This window comes from Mangifera indica, chromosome 6 (assembly GCF_011075055.1).
Source record: "Mangifera indica cultivar Alphonso chromosome 6, CATAS_Mindica_2.1, whole genome shotgun sequence".
Lineage (NCBI taxonomy): Eukaryota > Viridiplantae > Streptophyta > Magnoliopsida > Sapindales > Anacardiaceae > Mangifera > Mangifera indica.
Window position 1 is genome coordinate 15,642,005 of NC_058142.1, and position 22,007 is coordinate 15,664,011.

Here is a 22,007-nt window from a genome sequence, read left to right on the forward strand (position 1 = left end):
CTCTCTGAATGGGATCCATTTCATTTATGTATCCATTCTTTAATATCTCAAGTTTGAGTTTAGAAAACGATTTTCAAACTTAAGATCGAATTGAATCAATTGGTTCAATTAATTTGATTAGGACGACTAGCTTTAACCTCGAGTAAGATCTATGATAATGTTCGTATTGCATTAGTAACATTATCGAAGCAACAAGACTTCAACAAACACCTTACTAATCCACATTATATGTGTGTGGTACCAGACAAAATTAAATTTTAATTAAATGTAATTCGAATTTTATATTTAATTTATTTAATAAATTAATTTGTTTTAAATATTGATTTAAAGAGTAACCTACTCCAACCACTAATTAATTGATTTGATTATAAGTTTATATGGATTAATCAGAGTAATGTTCAATCCAAACCTGAAAACATTGGCTCAAACTTGAGTAGATCGAACTCGACTCAAATCGAATCCAAAGTCAAGTTGCTTCTAAATCAAATCTAACTCGAGTTCAGCACATTGATCTTGAGTTGATTATAAGTTGGCCATTTTGGATTCAAACTGATCACAAGTTGACTCTTGGTCATACTCAATTTGAATTGTATCCATCTATAGTACCAATACAATCATGATATTGATAAAAGAATAATTTTGTTGGTTTATTAATACAGGCAAGTGGTGGATATGAACCGAGCAAACCCTAAACACCCCTAGCTTGAGTTCAACTAGAATGAAAGATAAGTGTAGCTCAAGTTTGGCTTCATCATTAAGTTTGAAGTTTGAAACTCAATTTGAATTTGTGGTTTAAGTTCACAATTCATTAATAAAACTACATTATTTTAATAAATTTTTTACATGACTCTAATTGAATGACGAGTCAAACTCGAACCAAATCAAGTCATCTGCCCTGCTAGCAAGTCAAACTAAATAGAATTTCTTCTAACTCAAGTTTAACTCGGTTTTAAAAACAAAACGACCTTCTTAGCTTGAGTTTAATCTAAATGAATTCAATTTAAGCGAAGACGACTTTTAACATTGAGTTAACTCAATTCGAGTTCAACCCAACTGATGGCAACAATATTATCAGCATTTACTACACTCCATTGACCTAGTAGACCCCAAAATTGTGTTACATGAAGTGCCTGTGTCTCAAACCACGTCACAATAGAGCTAGAACACTCATAGCAGAAGCTACATCATTATATTTCTCACATTTTATTTACAAGAATATCTTATAACATTAAAAAAATAAGGGTATACTTTGTATTTAAATTGAGAAAAATACGAGACTTGAATCTGATCAGTGCTGCGATGTAACCAACGAAGCTTCATTTATGAATAAGATTTGGTTGGGGCCTCGCTTGATTTTATCTGATTTTTTCAGTACATTTCTGGGATTAAAAATTGATGATATTTGGCTCTTCATGTCGGTACAACCGTACAAGTATGGTGCCACGGACTAGCACATATTATAAAGTTCGAATTGACCTATGTTAATCGTATTATATGGAAAAGAAGGCCAAAAGACTTATTCCCACCTATAAAGTTCGAATTGACCTATGTTAATCGTATTATTTGGCTCTTAAATTTTTATTTATAAAATTTAAAAAACTTAAATATCTATATTTTTATTAAATTTTGTTATTAAAATTAAAATTAAAATTATTATTTAACAAAATATATTTAAAAAACTAAAATTTTATCTAATTTTTTTCTTTTAGTTTTTAAAAACTAATATTTCCTCTCACTAATAATTTTGAAAAGTTATATTTTCCTTCCTAAGATTTGATTTTTTCTAGCTACCACTTTTTGGTGAACTTCATCATCTCCTACTACATTTTCTTTCCGTCCCAGCTTCTCTCTTCCTCTGGGTCTCTCTCATCTCAAACCTTGTTAGCTTTGTCACAAACAAAGATGACACTAGAACGAATCATCTTCGTCAGTTTCTTCAGTCATTGATGGTGTCTCCTTAGCGACTAAAATGGGAAAAGATAGGTGAGAAGCATCAACTGTTGGCCAAAACGAAAGAGGTGATTGGAGAAGAAAAAACCCTAAAGTGAAATGATAAATTTTCAAACTTTGGGTGGAAAAAATTATTAGTCTTTTAAATTAAAGGGGAAAATGAGATAAAATTTTGGTTTTTTAAATATTTTTTATTAAATAACGGTTCTACCCTTAATCTTAACAGAGAATTTTAACAGATTGATGAATATTTAAGTTTTTAAAACTTTGTGGGTGGAAGTTTAAAAATGCACCAAACCTTAGGTAGGAATAAGTCTTTTGGCCAAAAAAGAATAATGTTATAGATATTCCACTTTTGAGTACCTAAGTTAATTGTTATTTAAAAGGTGTACTATCTTATAAATATGTGTTATTTTATTTTTTATTCAAAATTATCAAATCACAATATAACATATCATATAAATATCTCGTTCAATACCCAAAATCATATATATATATATATATAATTTTATTTTTTTGAAAAATAAATTATATATTGAATGCAACATATTATGTTATCGAAGATCTAAAACTATTTTTAGTTTATTTTTTTAGCTTTGAAGTAATTTATTGGATATTGTTTTCCTTGTTTTTTAAATTACTATGTTAAAAAAGAACACATAAATAAATAATAATAAAGTTATATGTATATATTTTATATATACAAAATAAATACATAAATGATTTAATAATTTTAAATTAAAAATAAAATATATTTAATAATATAATAATATATTATTTATATATTTATTTTATATACTCAAAATATATATATATAATATTATTGGATAAAAAAATAGAAATTGAAATCGGAGCAACCACTGGTCACTACATCTTATAAGGACCTACAAGGATTTTGGTACTGACTATCTCAGTCAAAGCTTTCATAAGGTACGGAGAACACATATTTTCTTGTTTGGATGCTCAGAGAATTATAATGAAAAAGAAACAAAGAGCTGTTTGGTTTCTCCAGCTGTTTTGCATACCATTGATATGAAAATTTACACCAGCCAACTGTGGATGTGGTCAAGAGATAAAATTGATGAGCATTATTTGCGTGATTTTATGTAAGTAATAAATAAATGGCCGAAGGACTATTTCCCACCTAAGGTCCAATGAAAGGAAAGATTCTCATTAAGTTAATTTTTAAAAATTCAAATATTCATTCATAAGTTAAAATTTACTATTGAAATTAAGGATAAAATAGTTATTTAATTAAAAATATTTAAAAAACTAAAAAATTATCACATTTCACCCCCTAGGTTTAAAAACTAACATTTCCCCCCACCCAAGATTTTTAAATTCACCATTCCCCCCTAGGGTTTAGAAATTTTTGCCAATTTCTTTTGGTAAGCTTCTCTGTCGTCGTCTTTGTCTCTGTCAATCTCTTCTTCCCAACACTCTCTCCCTCACCGGTTCTCCCTCTCCCTCCAAACGCCATCGATTTCCACCGTTAACGACTAACAACTTTAAAACCCATGAGTGGGTTTCAACCCTAACGATGATCGATGACGGATGACGCTTGAGAGACCAAATGTCGACGGAAGAGACGCTAGGGAGATGAATCGCACGATGACAACATTGGGGAGACGAATCACACAACGAAAGAGACGTCGGGGAGACAAGTCGTGAGATGAAAGAGACACCGGGGAGACGATCACTTAACATCTCTAGGGAGATAAATAGTGCGATGACAACACCAAAGAGATGCTTCTACTCGTGATTGAGATTCGTCGACCTTCTTCTTTGGCCGCCATCGATCTTCCTTCTTCAATTACATCGATCTTCCTTCTTCAATTACAAAAGACGACGAAAGATGAACCTTCTCACCTAGATCTGGATGATAAAGAGTTATCCAGATCTAGAAGAATAGACAAAGGACGATGTTTCGTCGTCCTTCGTTGTCGAGTCTAGATAAATTTCATCGATCTTCCTTTAGGGTTTCGTCATCCTTCATTGTCGAGTCTAGATAAATGGCTAACTCTTTCCATCGATCTTCCTTCTTCAATTACAAAAGACGACGAAGGACGAACCTTCTCGCCTAGATCTGGACGATAAAGAGTTATCCAGATCTGGAAGAATAGACGAAGGATGATGTTTCGTCGTCCTTCGTTGTCAAGTCTAGACGACACGACGAGCGACGAAGGACCGCCTTCCACCAAGAGAAGGAAGAAGCTGGAAACAACGTCAGAAGATGAAGTTAAAGAGTGAGAGTGAAACTGCTGTTTTTGAAAGTTATGGGGGATGGCTGCTTTTTGAAAAATATGGAAACCCTAGGTTTGAGGGTGAAAATATTACTTTTTAAAGTTTAAAAACTTTAGGTAAAAGTGAAATGTTGGTTTTTAAAATCTAAGGGAGTGAAAATAATAATTTTATAACTTTTAATATAAACAGTAAAATGACTATTTTATCCCTCTCTTCAACAAAAAAAAAATCGACAGAAGTTTGGTCATAAGTGAGAGTTTGGGTTTTTCATCTCTCGTGAGTGTAACTTTGAAATTGGGCTAAAATTTGGATGGAAAATAGTCCTTTTTCCTATATTTTATTATTATTCTAATCTTGACCTGTCACATTTCATTTGTGACTCCATCAGCGTAGATAGAGGGATTTATTTGATTGTCCCAAATTCCCAATTGGAGATTAACAAAATTCAACTCTAATCTAATATTTTTTTATTATAAATTTATAATTATATAATAAAGTTTTCATTATCATATTTTAAATGTAGTTACTAAAATAGAGCCAAAGCACGCACATCCACCACTTAACGTTCTCATCGCCGATTCATCGCCGTACAAGGAACCTTCCATGACGCTTAAACTATTCAAGCAGTCTCTTCGTATTCTCCTCTCTATAAAACAACTTCCACTCTCCCTTCTCTTCTTCATCCTCATCTTCATTTTCTCGTTTGCCTCATTTTGATCTCTCTCTCTCTTCCCCTATCTTTTTTATGGCTGAATATAACACCGAAATGAACAAACTCAGTTACGAGATCTTCTCCATTCTTGAAAACAAGTTTCTCTTCGGCTACAACGAAGACCCCAAACAGCAGAAAAAAGCCAATCACAAAGCTGTCAATCGAGGGAAAGTAAGAATCCTCTCAATCGATGGCGCCGGCGCCACCGACGGTATTCTGGCTGGGAAATCACTTGCCCTCTTGGAATTCTTTCTCTCGAAAAAATCTGGCAACCCCAATGCACGCATTTCCGATTATTTTGATGTAGTTGCAGGGTCTGGTGCCGGAGGGATTCTTGCTGGTTTGTTGTTTACACGTGGCAAAGATGGTAACCCCATGTTTACAGCTAAACAAGCGCTCGAATTTATGATCGAGAATCGCCCGGGAATTTTCCGACAGTCATCAGGTGGGATTCTCCGGCGGGTTCTCCGGTCTGGTAAGGTGGAGAAGTTGTTTCGGAAGACTTTTGGCGAGTGTACTCTGAAGGATACTGTGAAGCCAGTGCTGATCACGTGCTATGATCTGGCCACGTGCGCGCCGTTCTTGTTATCCCGCGCTGACGCGATGGAAGTGGACGGCTATGATTTTAAGATGAGGGACGTGTGCTTGGCCACGGCGGCTAATCCGACGGTGACGGGAGCTGTGGAAATGGAGTCCGTTGACCGGAGGACTAAGATTGTGGCCATTGATGGCGGAATTGCGATGAATAATCCAACGGCTGCCGCTATTACGCACGTGTTGAATAATAAACTGGAGTTTCCGTTTTGTAACGGCGTCGAGGATCTCGTGGTAGTATCGTTGGGTAACGGAGAGTCGGATTACGGCGTTGGGTCAAAACGAAGTCCGTTGCCGTCGCAATCCTTGAGAATTGCTGGTCAAGGTGCTTCGGATATGGTAAAAATATTTTTCTTCTTTTTTTTTTTAAATAAAATTATTTTTTTATAATTTTGTGAATAAAAATGGGTATTAATTGTGCGGGTCCAATAAATTTTCACCTACCACTAACTAAATATATTTAAATATTTATTAGCTTTTTTGGTTTTTTATTATATTATTAAATTAAATAATTATTAACCAAAATTTGAATTTGTTTTCCTATTTTATAGGTTGATCAAGCTGTTTCCATGGCATTTGCTCAAAGTGGGACAAACTATTATGTCAGAATTCAGGTACTAATATTCTTCATGCTTTAACAATAATTATAATAATTTAAAAAATACTCATTTATAATTAAATAAATTGTTTTTTAACCAAATCATAAAATTAATTTATTTATTTATTTATTTATTTAAAGTTTTTACCTTATTATCAACATATTTTTTTCAAAATATTATTCATGTTATTTTTTATTAAATAATTTATTTATAAAAAATGAGAAATATAATTATAACAAAATTAAGATTAACTTAATAATCATTTGTAATAATCAAATTATTCATATATTAAATATCATCTTATATTTAATCATAAAATATTATTAAAATTAATAAATATAATTATAATAAAATCAATTTTGTAGGTAAATGGGATAATAGCGAAAAGCGAGCAAGGGAAGCTGGAGAAAGCAATGAAAGCAAAGAAGAAAGAAGAAATATTATGTGCAATAGAGGAAATGTATTCAAAAAACACATATGAGTCCATTCTTTTCCAAGGGAAAAGGATGGTGGAAAGCACAAATTTGGAGAAGCTAGAGCTCTTTGCAGGAGAATTGTTCAAAGAGCAAGAGAGAAGAAAAACAAGCATTCTTCCAACTGTTGTGTTGAAGCATTCATTTCCAACACCAAGAACTTCATCTGCCACAACTTTATCGACTCTATCTTCTCCCTGCTAATTCGGAATTTTGAGAAAATTTCCGATGCGATTGATTAGGGTTGAGTTATGATCGATCAAGATTACTTAATGAATATATATATATATTTGCATTTGTGGCCGCTCTGGATAAAGTTTAAGATGTTTTTGTCCGAGCCGAGCTACTGAGTTTTTCGAATTAATTTTTAGTTTGATGTGTGTATATATATATTGATTGTTTGTAATATAAGTTAAAGCTTGTAATTTGTTACAAATGTTTTTCAAATTAATCTCCTTTTTAGGCTTAAATTTTCTGCATAATTGATAATACAAAAAATAATGTAGTAACAATGTTAACTAATTTTAAATTAAAAATAAAGTAATAATTGAGAAAATTTCTGATGCGATTGATTAGGGTTGAGTTATGATCGATCAAGATTACTTAATGAATATATATATATATATTTGCATTTGTTGCCGCTCTGGATAAAGTTTAAGATGTTTTTGTCCGAGCTGAACTATTGAGTTTTTCGAATTAATTTTTAGTTTGATGTGTGTATATATATATAATGATTGATTGTAATATAAGTTAAAGCTTGTAATTTGCTACAAATGTTATTCAAATTAATCTCTTGTTTAGGCTTAAATTTTCTCCATAATTGATATTACAAAAAATAATGTAGTAACAATGTTAACTGATTTTAAATTAAAAATAAAATAATAATCAATCACGTAAAAAATTATAATATCGTAAATGAAAAATATTACGGTATTTAGAAAAATAAATTGGAAAATTCGTATAGATACCATTTGAATGAACAATTATTTAGAAAAATGTTATAATAATCTTCATTAACATTAGAACATAACATAATTGAAGTGAGCAAATTAAAGTTAATTGTCACTACATGCTTTCTCATTGAATTAGAGCTAAAAATATTGAAACATTTTATAGAGTGCAAAATTATTAAATGGCACTAGGGATGCATTGAAATTTGAATGAATTTGGGAGCCAAAAGTGTAAACGGCACATGGGAAAAGAGCATTACAAAGGAATAATTATTAAATCATTTATTTCTTAAAAAAGAAAATTCTTTAATTATTATATAATGAGTAATACTACATGTAGAATCAGCACACATATGTGTTATAATATGATTTAATAATTTAATTATTTATCTTATTTTAATTAAAAATCACTTAATTATATAATAACACGTCAACTATTAATACCCGATAATACTCGTCTTGTAATACCAAAGTATTACTTTTACTATTCAAGTAAAAGCTATGTAATATACACAATATTATGTCATCATATGATTAAATAATTAAAAATTAAAGATAAAACAATACTTAATCACATGATGACATATCGTTTTTTATGTACAAAACTGTACATAAAAATTGTATACATAGTTTTATTGTTATAATGAGTACTAACTTGTGTATCCACAATAATATGTTATTATATGATTAAGTGTTATTTTATTTTTAATACAAAATCCTCCAATCAAATATTGACACATCATTATTAGTATCCAAATTGATAATATACTATATATAAAACAAATGGATATTAATGAGTACCAACAACTAATGTCTTATCATATAATTAAAAAATCTAATTATATATTTTATCTTTATTTTAAAATTATCAAATCACATCATAACAAGTTAACTATACACTTAATAATTTGTGTTATTAAATCATGTTTATATCATTTTAGTTCAAATTTTTCAAGTTAAAAACCCCCGACCATTATTCAAGCCAAATTAAGATCATATCAAAATCTTTCTACTTTAATATTGCCCGGAACCATGTTCAAATTAACCTAACAAGGTCTGAATTGACCCTCGCTATCCCAAATTGCAACTTAAACTTTAATCGCTAGTTTATATCAAGTTCCCTAATGGGGCATTTGGTTTGGGTAATGTTTTATTACCAAAATAAAAAGATTACCTTAAAGATAGATTACTTAAAAAATTACTGGATATAAATTATTACTATATTTGATAGATATATATATTTATTGTATTTAGTTAAAGGTAATAAAAAATTACTAGTAAATTATTTTACTTAAATGTCGTTGAATATAATTATTTTTAAATATTTTTTATATTATTTGTTATATTAATTAAAAACAAATTTATTTTTGTCTCAAAAAATTAATAAATAATAATATAATTATAATAAAATCAAGATTACTTCGGTAATCTTTAAATACCTAAGGTGAAGGTAATAATCAGATTATCACCTATGTTATCTGTCACGTCAACATTGATAATAGAATATTACTGTAATTTTTTATTACTAATAAACCAAATAAAGGAATAAAAGATAGATTACCAAGGTAATCTTTAGAGCAATACTATGTGTACCCACTTTAGGTACACAAATATATACACACTCATATGTGTCATCATATGATTGGTTATTGTTTTATTTTCAATTCAAAATCATCCAATCACATAATGACATATATAAATATGTATATATTTATGTACCTAAAGTAAGAACACATAGTTTTATTGTAATCTTTAAAAACTCAAACCGAACGCCCCCTAAATGTTGTCACAACTTTTGCCTTCCCAAAAATGCCATTCCCTTCAAAATGAGAAAGGCCCAATTTACCCTTTCACTATTTACCCACTCACTATTTACCCACCAAATTTTAAAATCAATTCTCACCTCTATTTCCTTCTTCTCGCTTCCATTATCGCTCCTATTGTCTAGGGAAAAACCCCAACTTAGTCATTACCTTCATTATTTTGTTAAAAAATTATTTTAAAACTCACAATATTTTTTCAAAAGATAATATTATATACATAATTTGTATACATAATTTTATTCATAAACAACTATGTATTCTCATGTGAGTAAAAATCTTATTATCATTGATTTCTAACGGTCTAATCATATGATAATACGTTATTATTTATATATAAAAATTATGCATATATCCCTACTTTTTTTCAAATGTCCAATTCCATACATATACATATTTTTTTCTTCCAAATCTTTCTCTTTGATTTCTATCTCCTATGAAAAATTCCAACTTAAATACAATAAACACATTAAAAGAATAAGAGACTGCAAAATCACACAGATAAAATGTACAAAGGCACCCGCGGCCGGGAGCAAAATGCAACCAACATGCCGTCGTCAAGATCTTGAGATCCGCGACCACAGAGCCTGGTCGCCATCAGAATCCTTAGGTCCCGCCAGCAATAAATTCTCACAACCTATTTGTTATTTATAATATCTACATGAAAAAAGAAAGAGAAAATATAAGACAGAAACTTAAAATGCTACTAAAACCATTATTCTACAAAAGAACATAGCATTATAAATAATGTATGATCCAAAGTGATGACTTACAAAATACAATCTCCAGTTCTGATATGGGTCAAGAGAGCAGTGCGTCTCCCTTGCTAGAAGCCGCATTCTTTTTATTCACTACAGGATTAAGCAATTTTTGTAGCACCCAGTCTGGTGCACTGCTAAGCCACAGTCCTTCACCAGATTCCTTGTGCTTAAAGTCAGGAAAGCATCTGCCCAACTGAAGAGGGAAGCAAGGAAGCATATGAGTAAGAGAGAAAAAGACTGAGCAACAGAAACGACATTACAGCCGATTAAATATAAAAGTTTACCTTATTCATTCTATCATCCCACCAGTTTTTTGGATTTTCGATCAAGTCTTTCCAGAATTCGTTCCCTGAAAGTTAGATATCCACCTTATTAAGCCACAAGTGTCCATTTATATGAAACAATATATATATATACACATATTAAAAAAAAGATACAATCTACAACATATATTTCTTTGTTTACAGATTTTTTAACATGACATGTTGCTAGAGACTGAGACGCCTCTCTATCTCTCACTTTTTTTTTCCAAAGGCATTCATTCATAACTTTTTTATCAAGCAGAGATTCTCCAACTCAGGGAGCTAGTTATTTATACTTATAAGTAGGGTCAACAGCAGAGGAACATTTTAAATTACCATGTGCTGATGATGATACAGTGTCACATTTATTTCTAGCTGAGAAGATTAAGATGGCAACTGTGTCTCTTCACTAAGCCTAAAAGATATCAAAGAAATTTCAGCTCTGGGACTCTATTAAAAATTTTAGCCAATTTTTTTTTAATTTTTAATAGGGTTAGGACTTAGAATTTTTCTAGTACCAGGGTAAGTACTCAATCTTTCTGATCAGTCCCCTCTGTACCAAGGTTGGGACCTAGCTCCGCTAGCTTAGAAAAGAGTTGGCGGCTACAGAGGAGAAACCCAAAAATGAAATCACATATGATAAAGGAGCCTCTGATTAAACTAAAGAGGATGTCATGTTGTTCAAGCAAATTCTACAGGATATTGATACATTGGACTACCAACAAAACGAGTAGAAACAACAGTAAATAAACTGGTTCCAAATTATTTAATTTAAATTTCAACAAAATCATCAAATTTGGCACAAAATTTAGCACTTACCTGCTGTAATAAATTAAATCATGTAGAGACATGTAAAGTTTTTCAAGATTAAATCCAGTAAAATATGCCAATATATATCAAACAATAAGAAAAAATTGTCAGAATATTAGAAAATTTCATTCCTTTCTGTTGCTTCATATATTTTGATTTAGAAGTCCGAAAATCTTATTCCAATCATTCAAGTCAGGCAATAACATTTTAGATTAAATGCTGAATAAATATTTGCCAGTATATTTCAAAAATCAAAACATCCGATATTCAAGAAATGATTGTATAGCAAGTTAGAATCAGAATCTAGTCCAAGTCCTGAGAAAAACTTTTTCAATTGTTCAGTGGACAGAAACATGCCAGTATGTGGGATATACAATGATAAATATTCAGTATCTAAGAAAAAGTTCAGACTTTTACCTTCCTTCACATTTTTTTACTTAGGAGTCTTTACATCAAACTCCATTCCATCAAGTTGAAATAAAACCCATCCTGATTCCTTAATAAGCCACAGTGAAAAGCTACCATCCTTGCATTTAAAGCCAGGATGTCTTGAATTTACCTATTATAGTAAACTATGGTATCAAATATTTAATTACAGTTACTCAGATGATGAAGAAAATTCAAAATAAAAGGGTCATCACCAATCTACTGAGCTTTTGACTACAATAATCCCACCAAAGTTCTGGACTATTAAGGAGATAATACTAGGGACTCGAAGATGAATTACACCAATTAGTATTAAGATGTCATACAACAACGACAATGAACAATATCTAAGATAGAATAATTGCAGGGAAAGTCCTGACAATGAGAAATCATATATGAGTAGCTACAGAAGATTTTTGCTGATTCAGATAATCCCTCCCAACATCTGCTTAAAGACAAGCCAACAGGGTAATGGCCTTCATTATCTTCATTTCCCTGTTTGCTATTTGAAAGACTTCCTAGTTTTACCAAGCAATTAAGCCCTTCATTGGTTTCATCTTTTTTTTTCATATATTCACTCTCACAGCTTATCATTAAATTCTTTTGCGGGAGAAAGAAAAGAAAAAAAAAACTACAACATTATCAACTATATATATCCCTCTAAAAATGTTGAACATAGCAACAATACAAGTAATTTGAAAGCCAATATTTTTCACATAAGGTGACAACGATACAAATGGGAAATGAACCAGACATTATGGTTTTACCTGAATGATCAGCAGTTCTCACTTCTTATTTTTGAGATGGTAAGGACTTCCCTTTTTCAGAAGATACCTCAACAAAATTGACACTATGGACCATAACCTAACATAATCAAACCTCAGATGTTAAGCCTACACAAGATGATAACCCAAAACTGCTCAAACAAAAAATAAAGAAATAAATAAATTCAAAGATATAAAATTTCCTTCTATAACAGAAATGCATTGAAGGAATTAAGCTGTTATCTTTATCAATAGTAATCTAGCGTCTCATGATAGTTTGAAGTAATATGATTGTGATTTTGTTGATAAGAAATATATAGTTGCACTCTATGCGAACCAGTAATCAGATATCTCACAAAACCACTAGCTCATTCTTCTTTCACTCTGTTTAGCTTAAGCTTAGATGTTTGATCTCTAACCTCCAGCTTGAGGATTATGTTAGGGATTATGTTTATATGAAGAAAAGAAGAAACACAAGTGGCAATGCTAGGAGGATAACAAGTAGCAGTCAACTAGCAAGTCAACTTGTACTAAAACATACTCAACCTGCAGGGGAACATGCAGCACAGCAGAAGCCTCCAAATCAGGATACGCAATCAGAATGTGGGACCACCAAGATATCCCAAGATCAAGTAGCAATGCTGGATTAGGAATAGAGGGAAATGGAGAGATAAAAAGAAACCTGGAACGGAAGAGAAAAGGAGGGAAAAATTTGAGTAGAGTGAGCGGGAGAGAGTCAGCCTCTCGGAAGCTGAACGAGGGAGCCCTTGGCTATGGTTTTTGGAGTTGTTTTGTGAATTCTTTTGGAAATCAGTTCAATGTTATTGGGATGTGCTTTGCTGGAGTCTGTAATTGTTCTGTAATTTTGAGTTAATCCTTTGTAATAGCTGGGAAATAGTCATTGTATTGGTAGAAGACTGCTGTAAATAAGTTTATAATTTCATCAATACAATACATATTTTTCTGCTCTATTTACATTTGCATGTTCTGTCTTGGCTGGAAATTACAAAGTTCTGCAGTTGCTTCAGTTGTGTGATTGAGTCTGGAGGAGTGACATCGTCTGGAGTGCTGTGGCAGTGAAAGGCTACTCAGGTATCCATCAGATTAGTTGAGTTCTTGAATTTTTCATATTTACATCTTCTTATATGGTTTAGCTTTCTGTTAGTGCTATTGCTGCCCATTTTGAGGCTATATTACATTACTCTTATTGAAGCGGGTCAGACCTATTCAAAGATAAACTTAAGATAAGGAAGATTGTTTGCATACTGCAACCAACTTTTATTTCTTAGTCTTCTATCTTCTCTCCCTCTCTTCCTTCAATCCGTTATTCTATACATAAAACTACCATGAACATGCTGCCGGAATTTCTCAAACGCAATAAAATAAATATATTTCTTTCACATTTTAGCACGCTTAAGGTAGAGTGAATGTTAGGGGAAAAGAGCCAGGTTTAATTAGAATTTAAGGGTTTAGTAACCAATAAAAGGCATTGTCATTAATTCTTAAGGATAGACAAACAATGAGCAACACACAAAAATTTTTGAGAATGAGGAAAATGACAACAAGAGATGTGAAAAAGTGGGGAAGGAGAAAGATTTGTGCCTTCAACAAACTATCAATTTCTATTAATCAAGGCCTGAAAGAAAATTAAGGATCAAATTAACAAGAAGACGAAATCATCATAAAACACAAGAAACTGATACAGACCTGGGATTAACTTGTTTTTGGTTCTTTTGCAGGTCTGAGATTCTGCTTCAACCACTGCAAGTTTCTTCTGCCGAGTGTGATATTAGTGGTATTGTGTAATGCTTGAGAATAAATGTATTCAAAGTATTCAGCAACCAAGATTAATTGAAGGGAGTTTTTATTAATTGATACAAACGAAGCTATTTTAACATCTGCTCTTGTTTCCAATACAACCACAGCAACATTAAACAGCAAATACATAAAATAAACTGATAGAATATAATACACGTAACAGAGTGTTCACTTCCAGCATTCGAGAGGCTGGAACTCTCACCTTTCCTTTACTCCTTAGATTCTTCTCTCTGTTTTCCTCTTCTCCCTCCTTCTTTCTTCAGTTTTCTGTACGTAACTGCTTCTGCGTTCTAGGCTTGCCACATCAACACATGATTCCATAACTGCTGCTTTCCCTTTGGCTAAATATCTGACATCTGTCACTCCAATGGTTTTGCCACATGTGCCCCTTCCTTCTTCTCCACAATTTTTCTTCACATACACATGGGTCCTAACATTATCCCACCCTTCAAGAGGCACCTTGTCCTCAAGGTGAAAGTGTGGAAAAAGTCACTTCTCACAACAGACAGCTTTATAGAAAAGACCCTAACTAAGTTGTACTAAAGCAGCACTCATGTCATGTTATTGCCAGAAAAAATTTATGAGTATGTTAGGTAGCAAATATGTTATAGATTTTTGTTCTATTCCTTCTACAAAAGTTTTTGGCTCCTAATTATGAAACTGTTTGAACAAAGACTTAAAAGACTACCTTAAACGTCTAATACACATACATGTAAGTTTTCCCCTAAAAGATAATCAGCTCAACTAAATCACAGTGAATATTGGCCGACATACCAAAAAAGTGTCCAAATCTTAGTAGCCAAAACATATAATAATCTACAAAAGATTCTATTCTATTTTATCAAAATAGCCTATAAGAACTTCCAGAAATTACTAGAACTCATCAAAGTTTGCGATGAAACCCCAACCAGATGAGACAACCTAAGAAATCAAAGAGTAAATTCTCTTACACCCTAAAACCATAACTTTAGTTCAATTTTTTTGGCAATAATTAAGTCAATAGATACATCAAAAAAACTCATCTCTTACCTGGACATTGGCACAATGACTTGCTAGAGGAGGAGGATCGGCACTAAGTTGTCCAGCTATATGTACAGGATCATCTTTCTTCGAATGACAGGCAGCAATGTGAGCCAAATCACCTTCGAATACTACAGGAATCCTAAACAGACGTCAAATAAACTACATTCCCAAATCTTAGGCTAAAATTTTTGTTAAACCTACCAAAAACCTCCATGAAATTTCAATATGGGTAAAAAAATTTGGAAGTACCTTAAGTTTTTTCTAAACTCAGGCAAACCCATAAAGAAACAATAGCTAAAAGGGGTTAGAATTGAAGAAATTCCAAAGTTCAGGAGAATTTGAACTCCCAAAGTTAGGCTAAAATTCAGGTAAACCTATCAAAAATCTCCCTGACATTACACAATGTCCATGGAAACTTACATTTAGTTCCCCTAAGATTTCCTCAAACACGGCGTACCCAAAAAATAGCAATAGAGGTTCAAATCGAAGCAATAACAAAGTAGGGGAGAATGAGAAATGGCACGCTGAGTGATGACAGTGCGAGCCCAATGCTTGCTGTCAGGAGAAGTCTCGAACCGAACCAGCAAGTCCACGTGGCCACCTTCACTTGAAACGGAATTTCCCTTGGCGGCTGCCAAACATCAGATGCTGCTAGTTTGGCTTTTCTCGGCTGTTTAGTGAAGTAAGATTGAGCAAGAAGAGCCATGATCCTCAGACGTAAAATGGTGCGCTTTGTTGTGGGTTGTGAATAGGCGATTAGTACGACTGCTTGACGAAGCCAGTTCATTGTGGGCGTATGAGAAGAACAATTAAAAGAACGGCATTAAAAGCTTGGAATTTTCTGTGAATTTTGGCGGTTGTTTGAAGGTAGACATGTAGGCCGGCAGGAGGTATGGACCTGGCCTTTTTTGGCACAATATGAGCCGTATCGGGGCTTTGAAGTATAGCCCAAGGACCGGTCTGATAAAATTATAATAATTAAAAGGACTTCCCGTATAAGGTGTAGAAAAATTCCAAGTTTCACCCTTGTATTTTCAAAATTTAAACGCCTATTTGTAAGTTATTTTTATTAAAAATTTTAATTAGAGTCAGAGATAAAGTTATCGTTTACTAAAAAATTTAAAAAATAAAAATTTTATCATATTTTCCTCCCTAAGTTTAAAAATTCATAATTTCCTTCTAAAATTAAGTTTTAAAAAGTAACAATTTCCCCCTATCTAGGGTTTCAAATTTCACTAACAATTTTTCTAATGAATAATGATCGATATCTCTCTTTCCTAATGATGTTTCTCCCTTGGTGCTTTCCTTCCAACCGATGACATCTAGATTCAATGGAATTCAAATAAAGAGTCGAAACTCTTTATTTGAACATTAGTCATCCAGATGAATTGGTTTTGTCTGGATGACGACTACATGTCCAGATGTAGAGTCATCATCCAGATGAGGACAATTCCTCATCTAGATACGTCACCATTGTCTAGACAAAGAATCAAAACTCTTTATTTAGATTTCAATACCAAAGAGACAAACATCACCAAGAAGTAAAGATATCGACCATCACTCATTGGAAAATTGCTGATGAAATTTGAAATCTTAGGTAGGGGAAAATGTCACTTTTTAATACTTAATTTTGAGAAAAAATTGTTAGTTTTCTAAATTAAGGAGGTAAAATGATATAAACTTTAATTTTTAACATTATTGTTCAATAATGATTTTACCTTTAATCATAACTAAAAATTTTAATAGAAATTGGCTCATGGGTAGGTATTTAGGTTTTTAAAAGTTTGAGAGTAAGATTTTAAGATTTCACTATACACTGGGTAGGAATAAGTCTTTTGGCCTAATTAAAAACATATAAAATAATGGGTTAAGGGTTTACAAATGTTAGAGCTTAAGTCGTGCCACCTATTTTATTATACTTGTAGGTTAGTTTGACTTGTAAGAGCAGTTAATTAACAAACTTAGGCATGGCACATCTATGGATACAATGGATCATATCATATGCGATTTGGCACGACCAATGTCGTGTCTATTTGAAAGGGTAAGGGGTTTGAGTAAATGTTTAAAATGAATGAAATTTTTAATATATTAAAGAAATCAATAAAACTATGTATACAACTTTGTGTATAACTAATTATGTGTCACTCTATGATAAGATGTTGTTTTATTTTTTTACTTTCAACTATCCAATCATATGATGATACGTCATTGTTTATACATAAAGTTGTATACAAAAGTTGTACATATAACACCCACAGGTAAGTTCAAACGCATTTTAATCTTTTTCCTTAGTTTAAATTCAATTATTAATGATTTTTTAGAGGCACACACCTATGTATAGAGACATACACGACCATGTATGATCAATAAAAAGTTAAACTTTTCGATCAGATTGTGATCATAGTGAAATGGGAAACTACTCTAATTATGCAACTTGATACATGGTCGTGTATGACCTATCCATGCTTGTGTATCACGTCTTAGAATTAAAATAAAAACATAATCAATCCTAATTCTCTTCATTCTTTGCATTTGCAGTTGCATAGATTGACAGTGCAGTGAGAGGAGAGTCTCGTGGATACTAGAGAAGTCGTTGTAGGGTGAGAGAAGCAAATCACCAAAACCCAAGTAAGTGCCATGGTTTCCCTTTGATTAGTCAGGAATATATCTGAATTTTGACGTTTAGATGTATGAGTTAGGGTTGTTGTGGGGTGAAATCGTTGTTCACTTGTTATAATTGCTTGTATATTTGATTATAATGAATCTTGTGCATGTTAAGTACCTTGATAGAATGAAATTAGAGAAATTAGGGTTTATATGGCATGATATGTGAAGTGTGTATATTATTTATTTATATGTGATGAACATTCCAATAAGATAGGTGCTAAATGTGCTTACAGATGGATATATATGCATAGGGGAGTCGTGATATTATGTTTGTTGGCATGATCAAAACTCATTATGGTTTGATAATTCAATAATGCTTTAATTGTGTTGTGTATATAGATTTTAATGGCATAGGGGACTTAAAGACTTTTGATACAAACTTGTATATGTGTTGAATAACCTTATGTGTGACCAAAACAATGTAGAAACCCCTAGGGCGCGATTTCTAGATCACGACAAACAGACGTGTATGGTCCTATATACATTTGTGTGTTGTTTCAAAAAAATTTTTAATCCAAATATCTTGTGCTCATTTTGAGGGAAGATATGCACAGTTTTGTGGTATGAGATATGTGCTCATGTATGGCTTCTCAAAAGTGGACAATAGGTGACATAAGGCACGTGGTAAGTATACGTGGACCCATATGCACAAGAGTATGTCCAATTTAACTCATTGTGTACACTTGTTTTATGCATGGTTATGTGTTAAGTGCCACAAGCCAATGTATATGGGTTAGGAGGCACACAAACGTGGATGGAAAAGTACAGACTGTGTACTCTCAGTCAAAGACAAGAGACGATTATGCCTCTAGGTTATGTGCATAAAAAATGGAAAGTTAAACAAGAAGAATAATAAGCCATCAAAGGATACATAATTTAGGAAAAACATAGTTAAGTGTTCGACTACATGGACAACAGCACAAGCTTGGATCGAGTTGAATCCATGTCAAAAGTCAACAACCTTAAAGTTAGTGTCACACATTTAGATAGTGATTAACTATGTGTATAAATGATGATAAACGTGAAAGCAATAAGGTTGAATACCTATGAGATGCATCATACACTCAGTGTCAACGTGCATAATTATCTAGTTCAATTCAAGTATGCACGGTAAGGATATAACTTTTAGATATTCTTCACATGATAAATGAGATGCATCACATAGATGCTCAAGATAATGGTCTTTTTGGATAATTAGTCAGTAGTTTCAGTCGGCTTATGTGATAAGGAAATGAGTTGTTATTAGAGATTTTCTCATGTGATCATGGTGTCCTAATTAGTTAGCCCAATAGACCATTTGACATGTGCAAGGCACAACAATAGCTTTCACTAGGGCATCAAATATATCAATTCCAGCTTGGGTCTGCTTAGTTCTTGTGGATGATCCATGTCAAGGCACCGAGGTGTTGTAGTGTGACCATATTCAACTTACGGATGAAATGCAAATTTTAGCATCAATTTATTCATATTAGTTTTGGATATCAAAAGGTTGTCACTTATTGAGTTTTACTCGTGCGTTTCATTTCATATATTTTGCAAATAAAAGTGAGTAAAAGGGACGGGCAGAGCTAGACAGCTACATGAAAAGGAGGGGTTATAATGTCATTTTGGTTTATTTTCTAGATGATAAGACTATTTTATTGATATTCCAAACATAACTGTTATTTACACTCTGTGCATTTATTTCATATAGAGATTTTCCAAATACTTATTATTATTCTGTGAACTTTTATTAATGAAGTATTTTTTTTCATTTTTCACCTTTTTGCACACTTTATAATTATGAGTATGCATTAAAATTTTTAAATAGTTCACTTTTACACGTTTCTTTTGATATATTCTTATCAGGGGTATATCTCTGGAGAGGTGTGTTATAATACACATAGCACTACTCGAAAGAAACTAAATAATGGGGGAATTTCATTAACCGCTCTTGAGGTTTACTTATAAGGCAAGAGCGTCCCTTTTGACCCAACTTTGTTGACCATCTTAGAAGGTTAAAATGGTCTTTTTACAAATCTTTTATATAAAATTTAGAATAATTTAGGCTCTCACTTCAATATTTGTTCAAGATAGCAACACAATCACTTGGGATAGTCACTTGGATGAGGTTACACCTATGAGCATATTTGAATCAAACTAAGTATAAACAAAATTTAATTCAAACTCGATTCGAATTTAAAAAGTTCATCTCTAGCTCACTCAAGTTGGCAATGAGGTTGTTGAAGAAGTTTTTAGAAAAGAATAAGAATAGACATTAGAGATGAAAAAGTTTTTAGAAAAGAATAAGAATAGAGGTTAGAGACTAAGAAGAAGAAGGAGATAAACAAAATTTGTAATAAAAAATTGACCCAAAAAAAAAAAAAAATGAAAAGCACCGAAATAGATTAACCTAATTTATAATCACTCCAAGACTTGTCCTTAAAACAAATATAGTGCAATTTAATTTCCAGCGCTTTCCTCTAGTTGAACATAAATTAAATTAATTGACATGTTGTGGGATTCAATTAAAAGATAACATGCTGCCCTAAGGGGTGGTTTGGGCGGTAAAAGGGTGAGCTTATAAAGTGGAAAGGTTTGGTTCAAGTTCTCCTGGTGGCATATTAAACTAAGATTCTTGACTTATCCAGTTTAATAATTATGAAAAAGTAATTGGATTTAATGTTTGATCTACTTGGTATGGTAGATTCAATTAGGAAGGGATGCGCTAACTTAAGTGAGGGTTGATTCAGTCCAAAAGAAATAGTTTGATCTAAATAAAGTTTATCGTTAATAAAAAACAAAAAAAAACATGTTCCATGAAAATTATAATAATAAAATTATGCGTATAAAAAATTTCTCATTACCCAAAAAACAAAAAGATATCATGTTCCATCAAAATTATAAAAATAAAATTATGTATACATATTTTTTTGTACATAATTTAGGTTATTTATTATCATGTGATTATATTATTTTAAATTAAAGATAAAGTAATACTCAATTATATGATAACATATCATCGTTACCTAAATTGTGTGCTAAAAATATGGATAATAATATTGTTCAAATTATAATTCAAATTAGTTGAATATTATTTTAGTGTTTATATAAACATGTCATCACTTTACTTGTTGGTTGGACTGAAAAAGACTTGATTAACCCCCTTGGTTTGATCTAAAAACACGTTTTTTAAATGGCCAAAAGACTATTTCCCACCTAAGGTTTAGTGGAAGGACAAGTTTTTATCTATTAATTTTTAAAAATTTAAATACCCACTAGTTTATTAAAATTCACTGTTAAAGTTAACAGTAAAATTGTTATTTAGTTAAAAATATTAACTAAACTATAAAATTATCATATTTTCCCTTTAAGCTTAAAAATCTAACAATTTCATTTTATCTAAGGTTTGAAAGGTTATACTTTCCCTGTAGGGTTTGATTTTTACCAAAAACCACTTTTTTGACGATCACTTCGAGAAGGCCATCGACTGGCCTTCCCACCACCTCCTTCCCCGATGGTTTTTGGTGTGGAAACCATTAGAAATCCAACCAAAATGGTTGGACAATGTCAAACAAATTTGTGCAACATTATAAGGATATGTGTGTCATTTGGCCACTTTGATTCAACTTGATGCACACATGTTTGTGTATCATCTGACCAACATCAAAGTAGCCAAACAATGCATAAATCCTTGTGATGTTGTATAGATTTGTGTGACATTATCTGACCATTTTGATTGAATTTCTAATGGTTTCCATGTTGGGAAAATTGAGGAAGGTGGTGAAAAGGCCAACTGATGACCTTCCTAGAATGGTTGCATGAAAGTGGTTATTGAAAAAATTAAAACCTGAGGGTGGGAATGCAACTTTTCAAACCTTAGATGGAAAAAAATTATTAGATTTTAAAACATAGAATAAAATATGTTAATTTTTTTATTTTTTTAATATTTTTAATTAAATAACAATTTTACTCTTAGCAGTAGTAGTGAATTTTAATAGATAATTAGATATTTAAGTTTTTAAAAATTAACAAATAAAAATTTACCTTTTTACTAAATCTGAAGTGGGCAATAATCCTTTGGCCTTTTTAAATTAAAAAAAATTGTATTTTAC

At 31.8% G+C, this 22,007-nt stretch overlaps 1 protein-coding gene and 1 pseudogene across 1 annotated transcript; one reads left to right on the top strand and one right to left on the bottom strand.

Annotated features, from left to right (window-relative positions):
• Positions 1-4,820: 4,820 nt before the first annotated feature.
• Positions 4,821-6,970, top strand: LOC123218499 (patatin-like protein 7). The gene is made up of 3 exons (XM_044639971.1): positions 4,821-5,839; positions 6,052-6,114; positions 6,465-6,970. Exons 1-3 carry the CDS (start codon positions 4,940-4,942, stop codon positions 6,774-6,776), a joined length of 1,275 nt encoding a protein of 424 aa, XP_044495906.1. The 5' UTR covers positions 4,821-4,939; the 3' UTR covers positions 6,777-6,970.
• A 2,781-nt stretch (positions 6,971-9,751) lies between these two features.
• LOC123219707 lies at positions 9,752-15,887 on the bottom strand (annotated as a pseudogene).
• Between the last annotated feature and the right edge of the window lie 6,120 nt (positions 15,888-22,007).